The sequence below is a fragment of the Ictidomys tridecemlineatus genome, chromosome 1 (assembly GCF_052094955.1).
Source record: "Ictidomys tridecemlineatus isolate mIctTri1 chromosome 1, mIctTri1.hap1, whole genome shotgun sequence".
NCBI classification, from domain to species: Eukaryota; Metazoa; Chordata; class Mammalia; order Rodentia; family Sciuridae; genus Ictidomys; species Ictidomys tridecemlineatus.
This window is the reverse complement of record NC_135477.1, coordinates 11135551-11154691: the sequence shown is the minus strand read 5'-3', so window position 1 is coordinate 11154691 and position 19141 is coordinate 11135551. Positions and strand designations below refer to the sequence as shown.

At 36.5% G+C, this 19141-nt stretch overlaps 1 protein-coding gene and 2 non-coding genes across 16 annotated transcripts in view; all 3 read right to left on the bottom strand.

Moving 5' to 3' along the window:
• Window positions 1-19141, bottom strand: part of Eif3a (eukaryotic translation initiation factor 3 subunit A) — a 177096-nt gene that overhangs the window by 149146 nt on the left and 8809 nt on the right. For all 14 annotated transcript variants that reach the window (XM_078041357.1, XM_078041471.1, XM_078041840.1 and 11 more), the window contains exons 4-17: window positions 18828-18991; window positions 16522-16721; window positions 15001-15209; window positions 12555-12726; window positions 10840-10944; window positions 10369-10467; window positions 8969-9085; window positions 8547-8732; window positions 7629-7976; window positions 7157-7261; window positions 6790-6903; window positions 5696-5818; window positions 5127-5280; window positions 4263-4447 (exon numbers count right to left, since the gene is read on the bottom strand). In XM_078041357.1, the coding sequence (XP_077897483.1) occupies window positions 4263-4447; window positions 5127-5280; window positions 5696-5818; window positions 6790-6903; window positions 7157-7261; window positions 7629-7976; window positions 8547-8732; window positions 8969-9085; window positions 10369-10467; window positions 10840-10944; window positions 12555-12726; window positions 15001-15209; window positions 16522-16721; window positions 18828-18991 (2281 nt within the window). The remainder of the gene's footprint in view (window positions 1-4262; window positions 4448-5126; window positions 5281-5695; window positions 5819-6789; window positions 6904-7156; window positions 7262-7628; window positions 7977-8546; window positions 8733-8968; window positions 9086-10368; window positions 10468-10839; window positions 10945-12554; window positions 12727-15000; window positions 15210-16521; window positions 16722-18827; window positions 18992-19141) is intronic.
• On the bottom strand, window positions 9415-9546 carry LOC120886008 (small nucleolar RNA SNORA19). Its single transcript, XR_005728791.1, has one exon. It is a non-coding gene; the product is annotated as a small nucleolar RNA SNORA19 (small nucleolar RNA).
• Window positions 10607-10734, bottom strand: LOC120886009 (small nucleolar RNA SNORA19). Its single transcript, XR_005728792.1, has one exon. It is a non-coding gene; the product is annotated as a small nucleolar RNA SNORA19 (small nucleolar RNA).

Here is a 19141-nt window from a genome sequence, read left to right as displayed (position 1 = left end):
TCCTCACATTTCCTTTAAAGATGTTTTTCATCTTTTTTCCAACTTTGCCTTTTCAAGGTGCTCTTCTTTATCTTTCAATGTTTATTTTACTCTTGTCATCTTTATGCAAAACAAAGAATAAGATATTGTGCCCCCCTCAATTCCCTTTCAAGGAGGGTGGTACTTAAGACTGAATCCAGCAGTATTCTCCCTACACTGAGCTACATCCCCATCTTTATTTATTTTGAGATGGGGTCTAGCTAATTTGCCCAGGCTGACCTGGAATTTGCAATCCTCCTGTCTGAGTCTCCTACTAAGTAGCCGAGATTATAGGCATGTGCCACCAGGACTGACCACAAATACTTTAAAGTCAGTAGAGCAAATAATGGAATGGGCCATGCTAATGAAAATAAAGGAATTTCAGACAACTTACTACAAAAAAAAAAAAAAAAAAGCAAAAGAAAAATTTTTAAAGACAATTCAGGAATGTTGGTACACAGTTATAGTAATCTCAGCTAGGTAGGAGGATGAAGCGCACAAAGAACACAAAATCCAGGCAAGCCTTAGCAACTTAGTGAGACCCTGCCTTAAACAACAACAACAAAAGGTGGCAGGGTACAGCCGGCATGATGGCACACATGTGTAACAGTGTGTGATGCAGGAGGTGAGGGAGGATCACAAATTCAAGGCCAGGCTTAGCAACTCAGCAAGGCCCTAAGCAACTTAGCAAAACCATGTCTCAGAAGAGAAAAAGTGCAAAAAAGGGTTGAGGATATGCCTCAGTGGTGAAGCATCCAGGGTGCAATTCCCAGCACTAAAATAGATAGTTAAAGTGACCACACAAAAGAGATTTTGAAGAGAAAAGGGAGGGAAACTTCCTTAAGTTAATATAATCTTATCTTGTCTAAGGAGAATTATACCTCTGATTTTAAGAGTAAAAATGCCAACAGTGAATATGAAAAAAAAGACCAATCACAATGAGCCTAACATCATCAGTGAAATGATTAAATTCTTTTTAAGGATAAAGAAAACTGTAGAAATTTTTAAGGAATAAAAAGGCATCTAGGGGGGTTGGGATTGTGGCTCAGCAATAGAGCGCTCGCCTGGCACGGGCGGGACCCGGGTTTGATCCTCAGCACCACATAAAAATAAAGGCATTGTGTTGTGTCCATCTACACCTAAAAACTAAATAAATAAATTTTTTTTAAAAAAAAAAAGCATCTAGGGCTGGGGCTGTGCCTCAGCGGTAGAGAGCTCGCCAGCGGTGTGAGGCCCTGGGTTCAATCCTCAGCAACACTAAATAAATAAAATAAAGGTATTGTGTCCAACTACAATTAAAACATAAATAAAAAAAAAAAAAGACCAAGATCAGTAACAAGAATCCTCCCCTGTGTGATAATGCATTGAAAAGAATAAAAGATGATTCTGAAGTGGCCAAACTCAGAATACTGAACCACTGTTCAAATATGAGAAAGAAACAAAATCTCTTGAGATACAAAGACATTCTGTGGAAAAAGAAAAAAAACAAACTAAAATATATAAAATAAAACCAAAATGTATCTGCAAAGAGGAAAACATGATACAGTATAAACATATTTAGCACTAAACAATTGCTAGAAAGATTTTTCTGTTGTTTTCTTTTGTTTAAACAAAGCTTCCCAGCTTACATGGTTGGGCCTTTTCCCCTCAAGAAAAAGTGGAGGACTGGGAGCACTTGCCTATCAGGCATGAGACACTGGGTTGGATCCTAAGCACCACATACAAAATAAATTTAAAAGCTCATATTGACAAAACTGTAAATTTGATATAGGAGGAGGAGGAGGAGGAGGAGGAGGAGGAGGAGAAACTGGAGAGGGGCTCCATGGTAGAGTGCTTGCCTAGCATGTGTAAGTCACTGGTTCAATCCCCAGCACTACAAAAGAAAACCTGGAAAACTATTTGCCTTTGATTTTATTGTGCAGTACAGGTGTGTCCCCCACTATCTACTGTGTTGGTTCACTGTATGACCACCGTACTGGAAATATCTGAAATAACATTATTTTTGACAGAATAATTAACATTTCTTAATTATTACTGAAATAAAACAAATACCTTACAAATAAACTAACAGTTGCTCACATGGCCATAAAATTTACTGCTAAGGTTGTAATGATCTTGAGGCAAAATATACCCAGCAATAATACCTAAGTAAGTCATGCTCAGAATTTGGTTTGTTCTGTAGAGTAGAAACTAAAATTTATACTATAAAAATTTAGATAAATTTTAGGGAAACTTAGTGGTAACCACAAGAAGAGGAAATAAAAATAAGCAGAGAAAAGTCCTTAAATTTGCCTTAAAGAAAAAAGGCTCTCAAGAATATGGAAGCAGACAGCATGAAAAAAAGAGGCATTACAGTAATGGTATGTCCTCATAGCCATGGGGTGGGCATGACTATAATAGGGTACAATGACTACAAGTATAGACAGACGGATTTAGGAAAGCTAACTAAAAGAATTTTTAAAATCATAAATTACAGGAGGTCTGTTTTCTTTTCTCATAAAAAATATATTCCCATAAAAATAAAGTTCCCATAAAAAAATATATAACAGGTTTTAAATAACACAGCATCTCTGGTTTCATACATATATATACAAAACTTTTGTGTCCAACAGAAAAAAATATTCTCAAAAACCTAACAATGTATTTTAGAATGCACAGAAATAAAATTGGAAATTAGCAACAAGGATAAAAATCCTATAGGGCGCAGTGGCACATGCCTATAATACCAGCAACCTGGGAGGTTAAGACAGGAGGATCATTAAATTCAAGACCAGCCTATACAACTCAGTGAGTTTGTCTCAAAATTTAAAAAGGCCTGGGGATGTAGGTCAGAGATAAAATACCCTTTGGTTCAATCTGGGGGCGGGGCCCCAAAACTCTTGTCCATATACATTGTAAAAGTAAAGACCATATTGTAATAGAATGAGGTCCTTCCATAAAGAGAAGCATCCAATACAGGTGTGGCACAGAGAATGCCATGCCAAGCTATTTCTCTTAAAATAAAAGTTGACCCAGGAGATGCAGTGGCCTACACCTATACCCTCAGCAACAAAGGAGGCTGAGGCAGGATTGCCAAATTCAATCAAAGCCAGACTCAGCAACTTAGTGAGGTCCTAAGCAACTTCATGAGCCCCTATCTCAAAATTAAAAATTAGGGATGGAGTTGTGGCTCAGTGATAGAGTGCTTGGTAGAGCACTTGCCTGGCATGTGTGAGGCCCTGGATTCGAGCCTCAACACCGCATGTAATTAAATAAAATTATAGGGGTTGGAACTGGGGCTGAGCACAGTAGTGTACTTGTCTAGCTGAGTGAGGCACTGGGTTCAATTCTCAGTACCATGTGTAAATAAATAAAATAAAGGTCTATCAACAACTAAAAAAGATATTTAAAAAATAAAAATTATAAAAAGATCCACTGCCAACTAAAAAAATATATATTTTTTAAAAAATTCTACAAGTGGGGGAGCTGGGGATGTAGTCCAACGGTAAGCACCCCTACACTCAATCCCAGGTACCAAAAAAAAAAAAAAGGAAAGAAAAAAAAAAGAAAATGTTGAAACAATGTTTTCTCTAAAGAACAAAGTGGGCACATTCCAAGGAAAAGGAAGAATACAGAGACAGGCATCAGATACATAAAGCAGAAAGAGAAGAAAGTGGTGACAGTAGGACTGAGGTTGTGGCTCAGTGGTAGAGTACTCGCCTGGCACATGTGAGGCACTGGGTTCAATCCTCAGCACCACATAAAAACGGTTAAAAATAAAGGTATTGTGTCCATCTACAATAAAAAAAATGGTGATCGTAGAAACTAGTGAAATACGCAATAACCATGAGAGGCCTAATGTAGGGACACAATGAACAAGCTTAAGAGTTCTTTGATTAAGTGGGTAACATAAAATCAATCAGGAAATGAAATTCATGAGACACAAGATTGTAGAGAGAATACAGGTCAGTTTGACAATATGTATTATAAATATTTAGAATAGTGTTTGAATCATTTAGGAATCTGATTAAACTGTAGATTCTGAATCGTGAGGTTTGGGCGTGGGACTGAACAAGCTCTCAGCTGATGCAGACTGTTTTATCTCTGCCCAAGAGAGAATTTGTGTCACGTCACCTTCTAGGTATCATGCAAGAACGTCAGTTGATATGTCAAGATTATTGTAATGTTTTGAGCAATTTAAAAAAAAAGAACGTTAGCTGACAAACATGAAACTCATTACAACAGAAAATCATATCTGTGTTCACCTTCCTAGAAAGTGGGTCATCGCCAAGTCTTCTCTCCTCTTCTCTGCGGCGTTCTCTCTCTTCAATTTCCAACTCCCTTTGACGTTTTTTCCTTTCTACTTCTTCTAGTTTTTTGACACGCTCCTGATATTCTCGAAGCTCTTCCTCACGTTTGGCACGCTCAGCTCTCTCTCTTTCTTCTCGCTCTATATAATTTATTTGGTTACTAAGTGTTCCTCTCACCAGCACCTTTTCCCCTAGTTTTAGGCCTAATTTTCTAGTGTTAAATAAACAGGATGCATACAGTAGAAGGAAATTATAAACCAGCTAAATGGCATAAGATATTCAAAAAAACAAGGATGAGATTAGATTCCCTCCCTCCATTCCTGCAAATCTGAGATTCCAGACAGAGGACCATTTGACAGCCTTCATTTGGCATTCATTCTTCAATCAATGTTAATACCTTTACAGAATTCAGTGATGAAAAACAAAAAGCAAGAATTATTAAAAGAACATCAAACAAGACTCAGGAATTGAAGCAAGAGTTGCCCAAGTTTGAGGTCAGCCTGGACAATTCAGCAAGGCCCTGCTTCAGAAAATAAATAAATAGATAGGCTGGGATGTAGCTCAGTGGTAGTGCCCCTGGATTTAATCCCAGTACCGCAGGGGGAAGAAAAAAAAAAAACAGAGGATCAAATATGTGGAAACAAATTCACAAAGGACACAGCATCCTCAATCTAACAACCTGGATTCTGAAAACAGTTCACTATAGTGCTAAAAATTCACCTATCTAGATTCCTATATTTTCTATGAAATAAGATTGCCAAACACTACATTTGACATCAGCCAGAATCCATCCCTCCAACCATGTCTATGTGGTTTTACCTTTCAGCATTTGCTCCTCGGCCCTCCTCTGCTCCTCCTCCTCTTTTTCTCTATAGTAAGTTATTCTGCGCTCTTCTTTACGTTGCCTCTTTCGCTCCTCCAAACGATTATGTCTTTCTTCTGCTAATCGCTCTTCAAACTGTTTAAGTTTTTCCTACAATGAAACAGTCCCCCAACCAAAAAATAATATTTTTTTCCAAAAAAACAAACTACATTTCTTAGAACCCAAAAAAGGAACCTCCAAGTACAAAGACCAGAATTTCCAACCACATCTGCATGCCAAATTTCTTACATTTTATATTGTTGATAAAATTATTAAAATTACAATGCCTAGGAACTATGATCTCAAAGTTGCTGTTTCATTTCTGAAACATTAAACAAACCTCTACAGAGACTTACACATTTAGAAAAGATGAAAACTTTCCCCAAAATATTTCTAAAATAACATTTGAATATTCTTTAGTAAACACATTAACTCAGGACATAATGTACCACTGTGTTTACAGAGAATATTAAAGCAAAACTAAAAAGCTTATAAATAAACTTTTCCTTAAAACCAGTAAATTCACCTCATAAACTGACTGCCGCGCTGCTTTGAGTCGCATCACAAATAAATCTCTGTCTTCAAGCATTCGAGACATTCGAGTCTTGTGTTCAAGAGCCTTTTCCCGCTCCAGCTGCATAGTAGTAATCTGCAAGTACACAATACAGTTAAATTTGAAAGTATTTATTACTGATTACTAAATCACTCCAAACAAATTGCCAGACATTCTTGAACAATTAGCAATGACTACTTCCTTCCTTCTTCCATCTTCCCATAAAAGTGGCATGATAACTATGATTCTTGTCCACAGGTCCCCAGGAAGGCACTCAGGCACAAGGAGTCCTGGGGGAGCTATCATTTAAGAGATAGGATTTATTTACTAGCATGATATCAGAAATTTTTATGAGATACATTTTTTAAATATTTATTTATTTTTTAGTTGCAGTTGGGGCACAATATCTTTATTTATTTATTTTTATGTGGTGCTGAGGATCGAACCCAGGGCCTCACATATGCTAGGGAGCGCTCTACCGCTGAGCCACACACATAAGGGCTGGGGTTGTGGCTCAGCAGTACAGCGCTCGCCTCCCACGTGCAGAGACCCTGGGTTCGATCCTCAGCACCACATAAAAATAAATAAGTGAAATAAAGGTGTTGTGTCCAACTAAAAATATATATATATATTTAAAAATAAAGTGTACATAAACTTATTTTTTAAATAAACATTCCAGTTGTTCTTTATGTTATTCCGTTTGTAATCTAGACCATGAATTTTCCTTTTTCCCTCGTTTTCTCTTTGCTATTAGGGATTGAGCCTGGGGTGCTCTACCTCTAGATAATTCCCCAACCCTTTTTTTTTTTTTTTAATTTTGAGACAGAGTCTCACAAAGTTGCTGAGATCCTTCTGCCTTAGCCTCCCAAGTAAATAGGAATACATGCGTGCAACACCATACTCCCTTCTACTGTAAAAATTTCTACTTTCCATTAATCTGTTAGTAAGCAGATATTAAATCACCATTTTTAACAAAATAAGTCAACTGTGAAACCCTAATCCCATCAAGGGCAGAAGATTTTATTACAGTTTACAACCCAAAAACATTAGTTAAATGAAAAACTTACTCTTTCTTCTTCTTGTTGTTCCCACAGATCCATGTCTTTAATCCTTTGTTCCTCATAAGCACTCTTTATCAAAGGAATTTCTTCCAAACGTTTAGCTCTTTCAAAATAGTCAATCTGAATGGCATGAAAATAAATTCAGTTGTTAACATTTTTCTAAACATTTTTTTCCAGTTCTGGGGATTGAACCCATATATAATAGACAACTATTCTACCAAACCTTCTTAGCCCTTATTTTGAGATAGATTCCTGCTGAGTTGCCCAAACTGGCCTTCTTCTGCCTCAGCCTCCTAAGTAAAATTATAAGTGTATACCACTATACCCAGTTTCTTTTAACTTGTGTTGAAAGTTTACTGGACCTTTCATTTACCTTCTTTTCTTGGTTCTTCAGCCGTTCTTGAAGTTCCTTCTTTTCTTTCTCCAGTTGTTCAACCTGTTTAGCCATGATAAAATCTGGATCCAATTCTTCAAGATCCTAAAAGGTAATTCAAATGTACCATCATTAATATAAACATAAAAGAAATACCTAACAATCAATATACCTAACAATCAATAGGACACACTGCTTTCTAAATTAAATCCTAAATTAAAACATCTCTTTCTGCCTCCTCCACTTTACATCCACCCAAATTACCAACAGATGAAGACACAGGTTACAAACTGCATGGACCAATTAAAATCAAATGCTTACTCTCAGATTAACTCACCAAGACAGCTGTAACAAAATGCATGAAATATCCTAAAACCCCAAAATAAACCAACTAATGGCAAACGACTATGGTTGCAAAAGTAACAGAAGACCTGGGTCAAACTCGGTTGTTAATGAGTGATATTCTACATACTTCAATGTCAATATCTTTGAATGCTTTGGCACCCAGCTCTGTCTTTTTGATCTGCTCCAATCGCTCACGAACAGTTTTCTTTTTGATTTGTTCATGTTCTTGTAAGATCCGCTCCTTCTCCCTCTCTTTTGCCTCCTGGCGCAGTCTCTCTTCTTCAGCCTTGCGTACTTTCTGAAGTTCAGCTTCCCTTTGTTCCAATTCCTCTTTCTCACGTTGAATATTAAGACTCTCAAGCCGCTCTTTCCTTTCCTCAATTGTCTGCCGGCGAGCCAATATACGCTGATGTTCTTTCCGTGAATTTTTAAGGTACGCAGTCACTGCCAACTGATGTTGTTCTTCTTTCTCTTGCTTCAAAAACAAATGCATTTTTAAAAACATTAAAAGCAACAGACCCTGGTATTAAACATCAAAAAATGTAACCCTGATGTACTGCCCTTATCTGTATTTTCATTTAATAAGAAAAGATAGCATTACCCAAGCCATTTGTTGTGATGCTACACCTATTCAGTCACTGATGGCAATTACCTAGCTAAAGAACCATCTCTACTTGCTAGGTCAACTTTTCTCTGTGCCCAAATCTACCTTAAATACTCAAAGAAATACTAAATAAGATCACAAACAACTTAAGCAGGAAGGAGAAGCCCAATCACTGTGTACTTCACTCTTTGGGGATCATAATATATGAACAGCCTTCTGTTTTATATTACTGATCTGTTACTACATTACCTCTGCAGTATTTTGTGCTGAAAGGTATTAAAGTGATTTGTTTATCTAAGAAATCTGGTAAAATAACAAAATTATGAAGTGAATAAAAACTAGCAAATCTCCCTTCTCTCAGATATTATCTCAAGCCTTCTCCTGAAACATAAGAATCCCTCACGACTTGGGTAATTCATTTCCCCAAAAAAACATGTATACCAGTATATGAGCTGGCTTGATGACTTCAAGTGCCTTTGCAAGCACTGAGGACATGGCTGTGAGTTGATTTCTTATCTGTTCTGAAGGCATGCTCTGCAGATGAGGACCAATTGGTGCATCTTCTCGGGTAGCATAATTCAAATCAGATCCAAAACTCAGGGTCCGAGAAGTGTGGTCAATACGAACCTTAGGAAATTAAATTATCAGGTGAAACTGATATATTAACATGAAATCATTCGACAAGTATCTTGATAAAAATAAAATTCAACTGAATTTAAGAAGTTAACAAGAATGCTAAGTATAAAAAAGTAGTTTTTTTTAAAAAGGCACCATTATACCAGAAGCACAAAAAACAAAAGGTGTATATCTTTCTAGTCCTCAGGGAACTTCTGCCCACCTCAATGTCCCCTTATAGTACATACCTGCAGGTCACAGTGCCTGGCTGCATCTACTATGGCCCGTTCCAGTTGGAAAGCATCAACAAAAGGAACCAGAGAAGTCAAACGAGAAAATTCAATGCTCTGATATATCTGTGCCACCTGCATAAAAAACACAGGGTTGATAATAATAGCTGCCATTTATTCAGCACTTTTGATGTGCAATGTCATGACACCCAACTGTTCAGAAAAACACAAAACTGAACCTGTTATTTTCACAGTACATTTTCCGAACTATCAAGCCGTATTCCTATGCTATAAATCATCATATTATACTACTCCTCAAGTGTGTCATCTTTTGAAATCCTAGTTTCATAAAACAAAATTAACTGATCACATAATTCCCCGGCACCATACACATACAAAAGCTCACATGTTTATCAATAAGAATTACTATTCATCTAGTACCTTTAAACACTTTTTGTAAAATTTTTTGTCTGAAGGAGACTGGCAGCATTACTATTTATAGTTATTCTGCTAATTAACCTTCAACTATTTGTGTAGCACATAAGAAATAACACTGCTCACATATACAAAGGAAAGCAGGTCAATGAAATGTGCATATACTTAAGGGGATATATAATTAAAGAATCCTTCACCAAATGAAAACCAAAAAGAACATTTAGCTATTACTAAAAGTAACATTTCAACTTACTCAAGATGTTGGACTTAAACTGTACTATAACAAGTGTTAACAAAGAGAAAGGTTGTCACATTCTCTCTTCTTGTTAAGAATTGGTTGAAAATTTGTGTCACTGTGTAAGACAATTCCACTACTTATGCTAAAGAAAATCCCATGCACATGGAAAGACAGGTATATGTAAGAAGCACAATGCTGTGACATTTTCTAACAGGAAAAAACCTATAAAAACAGGTTTTCACTAATAAGTACACCATGATACCGCCTGGCTATGAAAAAAAACACATAGGTATGAAAGAAATAAGAAAGCCCTACATTAGCCAGGTATGGTTGTGCAGGCCTGTAATCCCAGCAACCAGGAAGCTGAATTATGAGGATTGAGAGTTCCAAGCCAGGCTCAGAGACTAAACAAGGCCCTAAGCAACTTAATGAGACCCTGTCTCAAAATAAAAAAGGACTAGAGATATAGCTCTGTGGTTAAGCACCCCTGGGTTCAATCCCTGGTACTAAAAACAAACAAACCCTACTTTAGTAATAAGAAAAATGCAAAATGATAGGGTTCAACAAGAAAGTAAGTAAACATTGTTTCATTTTGTTTTCAAAACAAATCAGACTAATTTGGATGGGGGCAGGACTGTTGAAAGCTTTCACTTCCTGAGCAATTCTAAATTTTTCCAGTAAATGCTAGAAATGCTCAAAAAAGGAAATTCCACTTTCTCCACAAAACATGCATTTGTATTTTTACCTGCTGTAGAAGGCGGAGTATGGTGTTGTTCTGCAGTTGAGGCACATACTGTTGCAACTCTGGTTCCTTTTCAGGTTGCTCCCTAACCCAATTTAAAACCTACAAAATCCATTAAATTAGAAAGAATTATACTTTTAGGAAACAAATACTGAAATATCTGAAATGCTTTCAATTTTTCAATACACAAAAACATCATAAAATGCAAAGAAATAGAAAATTTAACATGAAGGTTTTTGATACTTGTCTGAAGGTGACTGACAGCAATGACTAAGACAGTCATGCTGCTAATTTACCTCCACGTTTGTTTAGCACATCAGAAATATCTTTTCTCTTGATATAAAAGAAAAAAGACAATGAAATGTGCACTGATTCAAACATAATACTTATCTTTAACAAAGATAAATACAACCCAAAACTGTAATAATGCCGGCTACATGGTATCAAAACCAAAACGTAAAGACAAATGCTTACTTTAGTGACTCTCTCACAGAGTTTTAATGGGTTAAATTCTACTTCCAGCCAGTTGTACAGGTCTTTTACTTCTGGGACAACATATTGTAGTACATTGAATCTGACCTATAGTAAACAAAGCACAAGGTTTAACAGCAGCATATTTTCCACTAGGAGTCTAATGGGGTATAAATTTAGAGAAAACAATGGGGTCAGAAATCTGTAAAATGGATTTGAAGATTGTAAAGCCTGAACCCCCTTAAATTTACCAAAGTTTACCTAAATCTATCTAAACTATAACCCAGGGGACTTTCTTGCCCCACATTATACATCTGTCTATAGTGAAATAACTTAAAATAACTTAAAAAGGAAATAACTCTAAGCCAACCTAGTAAGATACTGGCACAAATATGGCTACCATAGACAATTTATTACCAACAAAAAATCTGTGCAAATTATCACAAAAATTAGGGAAACACTTGCTATTAGGCCCAAATTAGAGAAACCTCAAATGTCCATCAACAAGACAGTGTTCCATTCATTTGGCAGTTACATCCTCAGCATCACCCAACCATATGTAGGAAACACTGGAGGAGGGAAACTGCATCTCTGCTATATATGTACTTTTTTTTTTTTCCATATTAGAGATTGAACACAGAATACTTAACCACTGAGTCACATCCCTAGCTCTTATTTTTTATTTTGAGACAGAGTCTAAGCTGCTTAGGGCCTCGATTAGTTGCTAAGGGTGGCCTCAAACTTATCCTCCTGCCTCAGCCTCAAATTCCTGAACTGTGGACATGAGATACCACTCCTGGCTACTTGTAGTTTTATTTTCTTCTCATTGTTCTGTAAAGAGTCTTAACAGTACATTCCAAACTATCAAGCCCTATTCCTATGCTACCAATCACTTTTTACAAAGCACTAACTTTGCATTAAATATCATAAGTAATCTATAGCTCATTTTAAGTTTTTAGGAGATTACATGCAAATTTACACTATTTTAAATAAGGGACTGTGGTATCCACAGGGGATCTGGAAACAATCCTTTGAACACAACAACTGTTATTTTACAGCTTTAAGTGGATAACAATGATTAAGAGCCACAGCTTTAAAGCAATAAAACAATAGCTGGGCACAGTGCCATACACCTATAATCCAAGCAGGGCCTGAGGCAGTTGTTCAAAGACAACTTATCCAGGCCCTAAGAATTTATAGAGACCCTGTTCCTAAAAAATATAAAATGGGCTGGGGATGTGGCTCAGTGGTTAAGTGCCTCTGAGTTCAATCGCTGGTACCAAAAACAAAACCATATAAAATGAAACTTTAATAGAAAAAAGTGTCTTAGGTGTCTAGAAAAAGATCCAAAGCTTGCCCCTTTTCTCTGGGCCCCATCATCCATATGTGGAAGTGCTACATGAGTCAGCTTGCTTTGTTTTCCTATAGCCCCCTGAAATATGACTATGCTTGCCCATTGTTATATTTCCTTGGACTCAGTGTCCCACAATATTCCTCAGTACCAGTCCAAGTCTTCTTATATCAGAGCTCCCACCAATTTAACCTATTGGAAATATCATCTGGAAATATCATCTGGAAATACCCCATTTATACCAATGGTTTCCTATTCATAAATGAGAATCCTTTTGACAATTAATCAGAATTCCCAGTACTTAATCACAAATTTTTCAACTTTATCAGTTTTCTGTCCAAAGCTGTAAAAACAGACTGATACTAACCATATCATTAATAAGGCCAATTCGTGTTGGTGGGGCTTGAAGACCTAGTAATGTTGCAAGACGACGTTGTTTTTCAACTATAATGCCATCCATATCCAGAAGTCGAGCAATGTCAGTACGCTCAGGGGTTATAGGGATGGACAGAGTAGCCAAAAGGACTCGGGTAGACATTCTGTGGTAAAGAGATTAAATCTGTTAAGTCAAAATGTTGCTTGATGAGCAGAAAAAGCAGATCAGAATCACCTTTCTTTAGTCATATAGTATGATATGCCAGTGTCAGAAGATGTACATTACACCCACATTATCCCATCATATGGGATTAATAAAAAGAGAAATGGATCCTGCTTAAATTAATACTCATGGAATCACAATTTCAATCCACCCACTCACTATTGCTGCTGCTTTTTTGCGGCCAACAGGCAGAAAAGACACATTTTGTGAACCCAATAAATAAATGGCAATAAGGAGAAAAAAATTAATGCCAGGTACAATGACACACTTCTGTGATCACAGCGCTTGGGAAGCTGAGGCAGGAGGAGCACAAGTTCAAAGCCCGCCTCAGCAACTTAACAAGGCCCTTCACAATTCTGCAAGACCCTGTCTCCAAATAAATATAACATGGGAGTAGGGGACCCGCAGGGATTGTAGCTCAATGGTAGAACACTTGCCTGGCATGTGTAAGGCACTGGATTTTATTCTCAGCACTATACATCTCTTTATCTATGTCTATATAGAGATATGTAAAATAATTTTTTTTAAGTGCTGGGGGTGTGGTTCAGTTGTTAAGCATCCCTGGGTTCAATCCTCAGTACCAAAACAACAGGTGAGGAGGGTGCTGAATTTGCCCTAAAACATTAAGACAAAAGTCAATGAATTCAGACTCTGAGGCCTCAGCTTCACTGTTTCCAATATTGTAATCTTAGGCAAAATACTGAACTTTGTCACAAGGTCTTTGTGAATATTAAACCAAATAACATACACAGAAGTAAATAACTTGATGCTTGCTACTATTACAGTACTCCCTGAAGGGACAGTATCAGTATCTTACAGGGAAAAATGTTTTTTCACTATTGATATAGTGAATTATGTAACAATGAATGACAATGGATACTATCCTCAAGATTTTCAAAGAAAGTAGCAAAGTACTAACAGATTTAGTTGGTTCCTTACATTGCAATAAACCTCTAAGAAAAATAATTTGGCATATATAATTCTACAGAAAACCAAAGTAATATGGTCAGGCTAGGGATATAGCTCAATTGGTAGAGTGCTTGTCTTGCATGCATAAAGCCCTTCGTTTTAATCCTAATAATAAAAATAATAATAATGTCAACCAATTCAAGGAAATAAGTGGCGTATGAAGTGCCCAATTACTTTTTAAATATTAACTGAAGTATGGAGTTGTGTAGCTCTGTGATAGAGTCTAGGGTTCAATCCCCAAAAGAAAACCCAGGTAAAGAGTTCTTTCTGCCGAAAGAAAAAAAAAGAAGTAACTGAAAGAAAATAAGCTGTATATGATGTGTTTTTAAAAAGAATCATTTAATCTATAAATTGCTAGGTTATACACACTTCTTTTTGTATTCGTATAAATTTCCATGTTTGTATATAACTCTCAAATACAAACGGTGCCTAACTTAGAATGCTTCAACTTAACAATTTTTTGGCTTTACCATGTGAAAGTAGTGTGTGGTCAAGAGAAACAGTACTTTGAATTTTGATTTTCTTCCCCAAATTAGTGGTATAGGCTTTGATGTTCTCAAAATGGCAGGGAGCCACAGCTTCCAGTCAGCCACACAATCATGAGAGTCAACTACGGATATCCTGCAATGCACTATGCTGTCAAGCTATGATGCTGAGTGGATTAGGGTTATTAAATGATTTTTTTTTAACTATCATCTTTTCAACTTAACAATAGTCTCTTCAGGTCATAACCCCATCTAAGTCAAGGAACATCTGTATTCTACAGTTAGGGTTGTATAATCAGGGAAAAAAATAACTTGATGCAATAATTATCTTAACTCTAATTTTTTTCTAAGAATAGACTACCTGTACATAGAAGGCTCATGTCTCTCACATATCTACACAGATAAAACGTTCACTGTCTCTCTCTCTCTCTCTCTCCCCTAATACTCAATTTTCTCATGTGGGTTTTTAATGGAGTTGGCTATCAGATAAAGAATGCCTCCTAGAACCAAGAGTATTATTCAAGAAAATGCCTGGAGATATTTTTGGTAGTCACAACTAGGAGACTGCTACTAGCACCTAATGGGTAGAGATTAAGTAACGGTGATAGACATCTTACAATGCACAGACAGTGCCCTACAACAAAGAATTATTCAGCTCAAAATGTCAGTAGTACAGAAGCTGAGAAATCCTAATTTATACCATTCATTTAGAAGATATGATACATAATTTCAATACTACTCTTCAAGTACAACATTCTTACCTTTGCATCTCATCTTGTGTAAGATTCTTTCTCATTTCTCTAGATAGATGGTAAAGACGATGGAGTGTAGATGCATGAAAAAGAGCATTTCCGGACTTCCAAAACACAGTTGAGACTTTGTTATAATAATTTGCCATCAACTGAGGCTTGGGTGGTTTTTTAGACAAGGAGAATAGTCCGTGAATATCTTCCACAGCTTTGAATGCTTCCTAGAATTAGTAGTATAAATTAGTCACTGCATTTGGAAACAAAAAAAATTCTAGTTCAAATCTCTGAATGAAACCTAAAACACAGAACACACAATATTAAAAGCATCAATCTGCCTTCATACATGGTTCTTTTCATTTAACTACAATTTACAACCGTTAACTTTTCAAATTTTTCAAAATTCTTTAGGAAATACAATAGAATAGACTAAAAGCAGCAAATATTCACATATCATCATACCACTTAGTGCAATTTATAAAGGAAAACTCTAAAAAGGTGTAACAGCAGCATAAATACAAGTAATTTCTGTGTGATGTGACAATGGAAGAACATTTAACTTATCTCCTTTTTCCTATAATAAGTATGTTTATTTGTCCTCTATAGGTAGTGTTTTAAGATGGATGTTTCTATAGAGGGGAAAACATTATGAAATAAGAATGGGAAATCGAATAACACTTTCACTTGGCTGAAAAACTCCCAATTTTTAGTTTGTTCCTTTGTAATTACAATTAAATATTTTGCATCAAATATATAGAAGCTTTCATATATATATAGTATTCACCATGCATACTTCCTAAGCCATAGTGCTTAGGCAAAAGTCCAGGGCAGCATTTCTCTATCTCTAAAAGAACAGTAATTTCCAATCTGTCGCCACAAAAACTTCTATGAAATAATGTTACTACAAAAGTGAAAAAGAGGGGCTGGGGATGTGGCTCAAGCAGTACGTGCTCACTGGCATGCACGGGGGGGGGGGGGGGGGGCCTGGGTTCGATCCTCAGTACCACATAAAAATAAACATGTTGTGTCCACTGAAAAATAAATATTAAAAAAATTCTCTCTCTCTCTAAAAAAAAAGTGAAAGAAAATAAACTCATTTTTCATTATCCCATTAGGGGGGGAAATCCTTTGTAGAGCCTGGGGATGTAGCACAGTGGTAGAGAACGTGTTCACCTTGTTCAAGGCTATGGTTCAATCCTTTGTATCTCCACCCCCTAAAAAAGCAAAACCAAAACACCTTTGCAAGTTCTTTTCTCCTCTACACTTATTTCACCAGACTAAACAGTTTAGACTGGCACCAATCATAGAAACACACTTTGAGCAGCACTGAAAATGTACCAATTTATAGGAAAAGAAACTAACTCTAAAAGAGATTACATGACTAGGCTCAAATTTCACAGGCCTGAAAACTGAGACTTCCTGTCTAGAACTCATCCTGCTCCAGATAACCATCATACCAAGATGAAGATATTCACTAAGGGGAAAAAAGTAATGCCGATTATTACTAGAAGAAAAAGCTAATATTCCACAACATACCTGCCACAGTTCCATGCTGATAGCACTATCCAACTGAACAAGCCGGGTTTCCAAATGCATGGACTGGCTCTCTGGATTATTGAGATTGATTGCTGTACTTTGGTTATGGTGGCGTTGAATCTGTGATAAGTGCATTCTCAAATTGTCACACAGCTTACGGAATTCAGCCTTACGGGTGTACTGGAGGCAGAATTTAAATGCTACAAGCATAATTGACAAACATATTAGGCATTTTCCACTACTGGCTTGAGTACTTGAGGTTTTATTAAGATTTGCCATGTTAACAAGATTCACCAAACTCATCTTGAGCATCTGAATGTGTTATGAAGAGAGGCAACTCCCTCCAAGGGCCCTATTTTGAACCTTGACAAAACAAAAAAGGACAGTGTCATCATTCCTGGCCTAAGACCAAAATATGGTTCTGGGAGTTACAAATTGTAAATGATTGGCATTTAGAAAAACTCACCTTTCAAAGACATACGACTTCAAACTGAAACAAGTAAAATATTCTAGGCTAAAATACAATTAACTTATATTTCTCACTGACACAAATGCAACATGCTTTCATACTAAAATTACAAAATATATACTGGGTATTTACAGTAAACTAACTTCAACTATATACAGATATCCATATAAACCACTTGCTCCACAATTAAAATATAATAATTTCCTATACATTATTATGTATATGCAGTATTAGTATTCCTTTGCTCTTTAAAACAAAGTGGGGCAATTTAACTTTAAGTTAGTATTTATATCACATTACCCGCAAAAAAACACAAGTTCACTTACGGACAATGAAAATTGACAATGCTAGCCACGTAAACAAAACAGCCCAGTGGAGGAGGCTCATGAGTTCAAAGCCAGCCTCAGCAATTTAGCAAAGCCCTAAGCGATTCAGTGAAACCCTGAAACCCTGTATCAATAAAATATAAAAAAGGGCTGAGGATGTGGCTCAGAGGTTAAGCATCCAGGTACCAAAACATAAAGCAAAAAAAGCACAGTTCCCAGTATTCACAGTAAAACATTCTTAGTTGCAAATCACTTAGTACTTAGTATTTGAATAAAGAAAAGCCCATCATCCCTGTTAAGACTGGCTTCACAGACACAAATTTGTCATAAGGGTAAAATACAAAAGGACAAGAGCACAGTCATATACAGTAAAAAGGCTGCATTCATCACAGGAAAAGTATAACAAGTGACAATAAGAGTAAAGAGGCTAGACACTTTCAATACAGTCCTTCACAAATTAAGTGTTTGGGGCTAGGGTTGTGGCTCAGTGGTAGAGCATGCGCCTTGCGTGTGAGGCACTGGGTTCGATCCTCAGCACCACATAAAAATAAATAAAGGTATTGTGTCCATCTACAACTAAAACAATATTTTAAAAAAATTAAGTGTATGCAGAAAAACAATTAGATATTAAGATGATCCTCAATCACCAAGAAGGCCTAATTCTATATTCAATTTTACTACTTAAGAAAGGAAAGCATACCAGGCACAGTGATGCACACCTAAAATCCCAACAACCTGGGAGGCTGAGACAGGAATTCATGTTCGGGGCAGCCTCAGATAACTTGGTGAGGCCCCCCTCATCAACAAGAATAAAAAAGACTACGGATGTGGCTCAGTGATCCATCGAAAAAAGAAAAAGAAAGAAAGAAAAAAAATTTTTCATGGAATTCTTTTAAGCCAAAGGACTATCAAAATTGGAACTCAAGTTTACCAGAAAACAATGGAAAGTTTTTTTTTTTTCAGTCAACCAGAGAATTCCAAAATGACTTTTTAAAAACTCTCTTTAAATGACATCAATGGCATATATTTCATATGGAACTACATTAACTGGTAATGAATTTTTTTTTTTAGAGAGAGAGAATTTTAATATTTATTTTTTTAGTTTTCGGCAGACACAACATCTTTGTTGGTATGTGGTGCTGAGGATCGAACCCGGGCCGCACGCATGCCAGGCGAGCACGCTACCGCTTGAGCCACATCCCCAGCCCGGTAATGAATTTCTTATTCAAGTCATTTGTTTAATACTCAAATGTCAATCCCATTTCAATAAGGGTAAAAGTAGCTTGTTTCCTGGAAGTACCTTGGAGAAAAAGAGGTTAAACTTCTGGAAAAAATGTTTTTTAATTTCTTTCAGTTATATTTTTATGTGGTGCTGAGGATCAAACCCAGTGCGCCTCACATGTGAAAGGCAAGAACACTCTACCACTAAGCCACAACCCCAGCCCTGAAAAAATCTATTCTAAAGTCAACTTTTCAAACCAAATTATTTGGATTTCACATTGTCATTTTACCTTGCTGTGCAATATCATGATAGAGGCGCTCTACTCTAGAATTGTTTCGAAGAAGGTCCAAACATTGTCTGTATGATTCCCACAGGAACTTTACCCAGGGAGTTAAAAGTAATCTGTCAGTCCGATCCTGAGTGTCCTCCCCACTTACAGCACTTAGGAGAACACTACAAAAAAATTAAAAAAAAAAAAAAAAGTTTTAAATGTTGAAAACAATGAGACATATTTCCTACTGTGTCAATGATTAAAAAAATCAAAACCAACAAAATAGTACAAATTTTTTCCACAACTTCATACACACTTATTGTCTACATCTA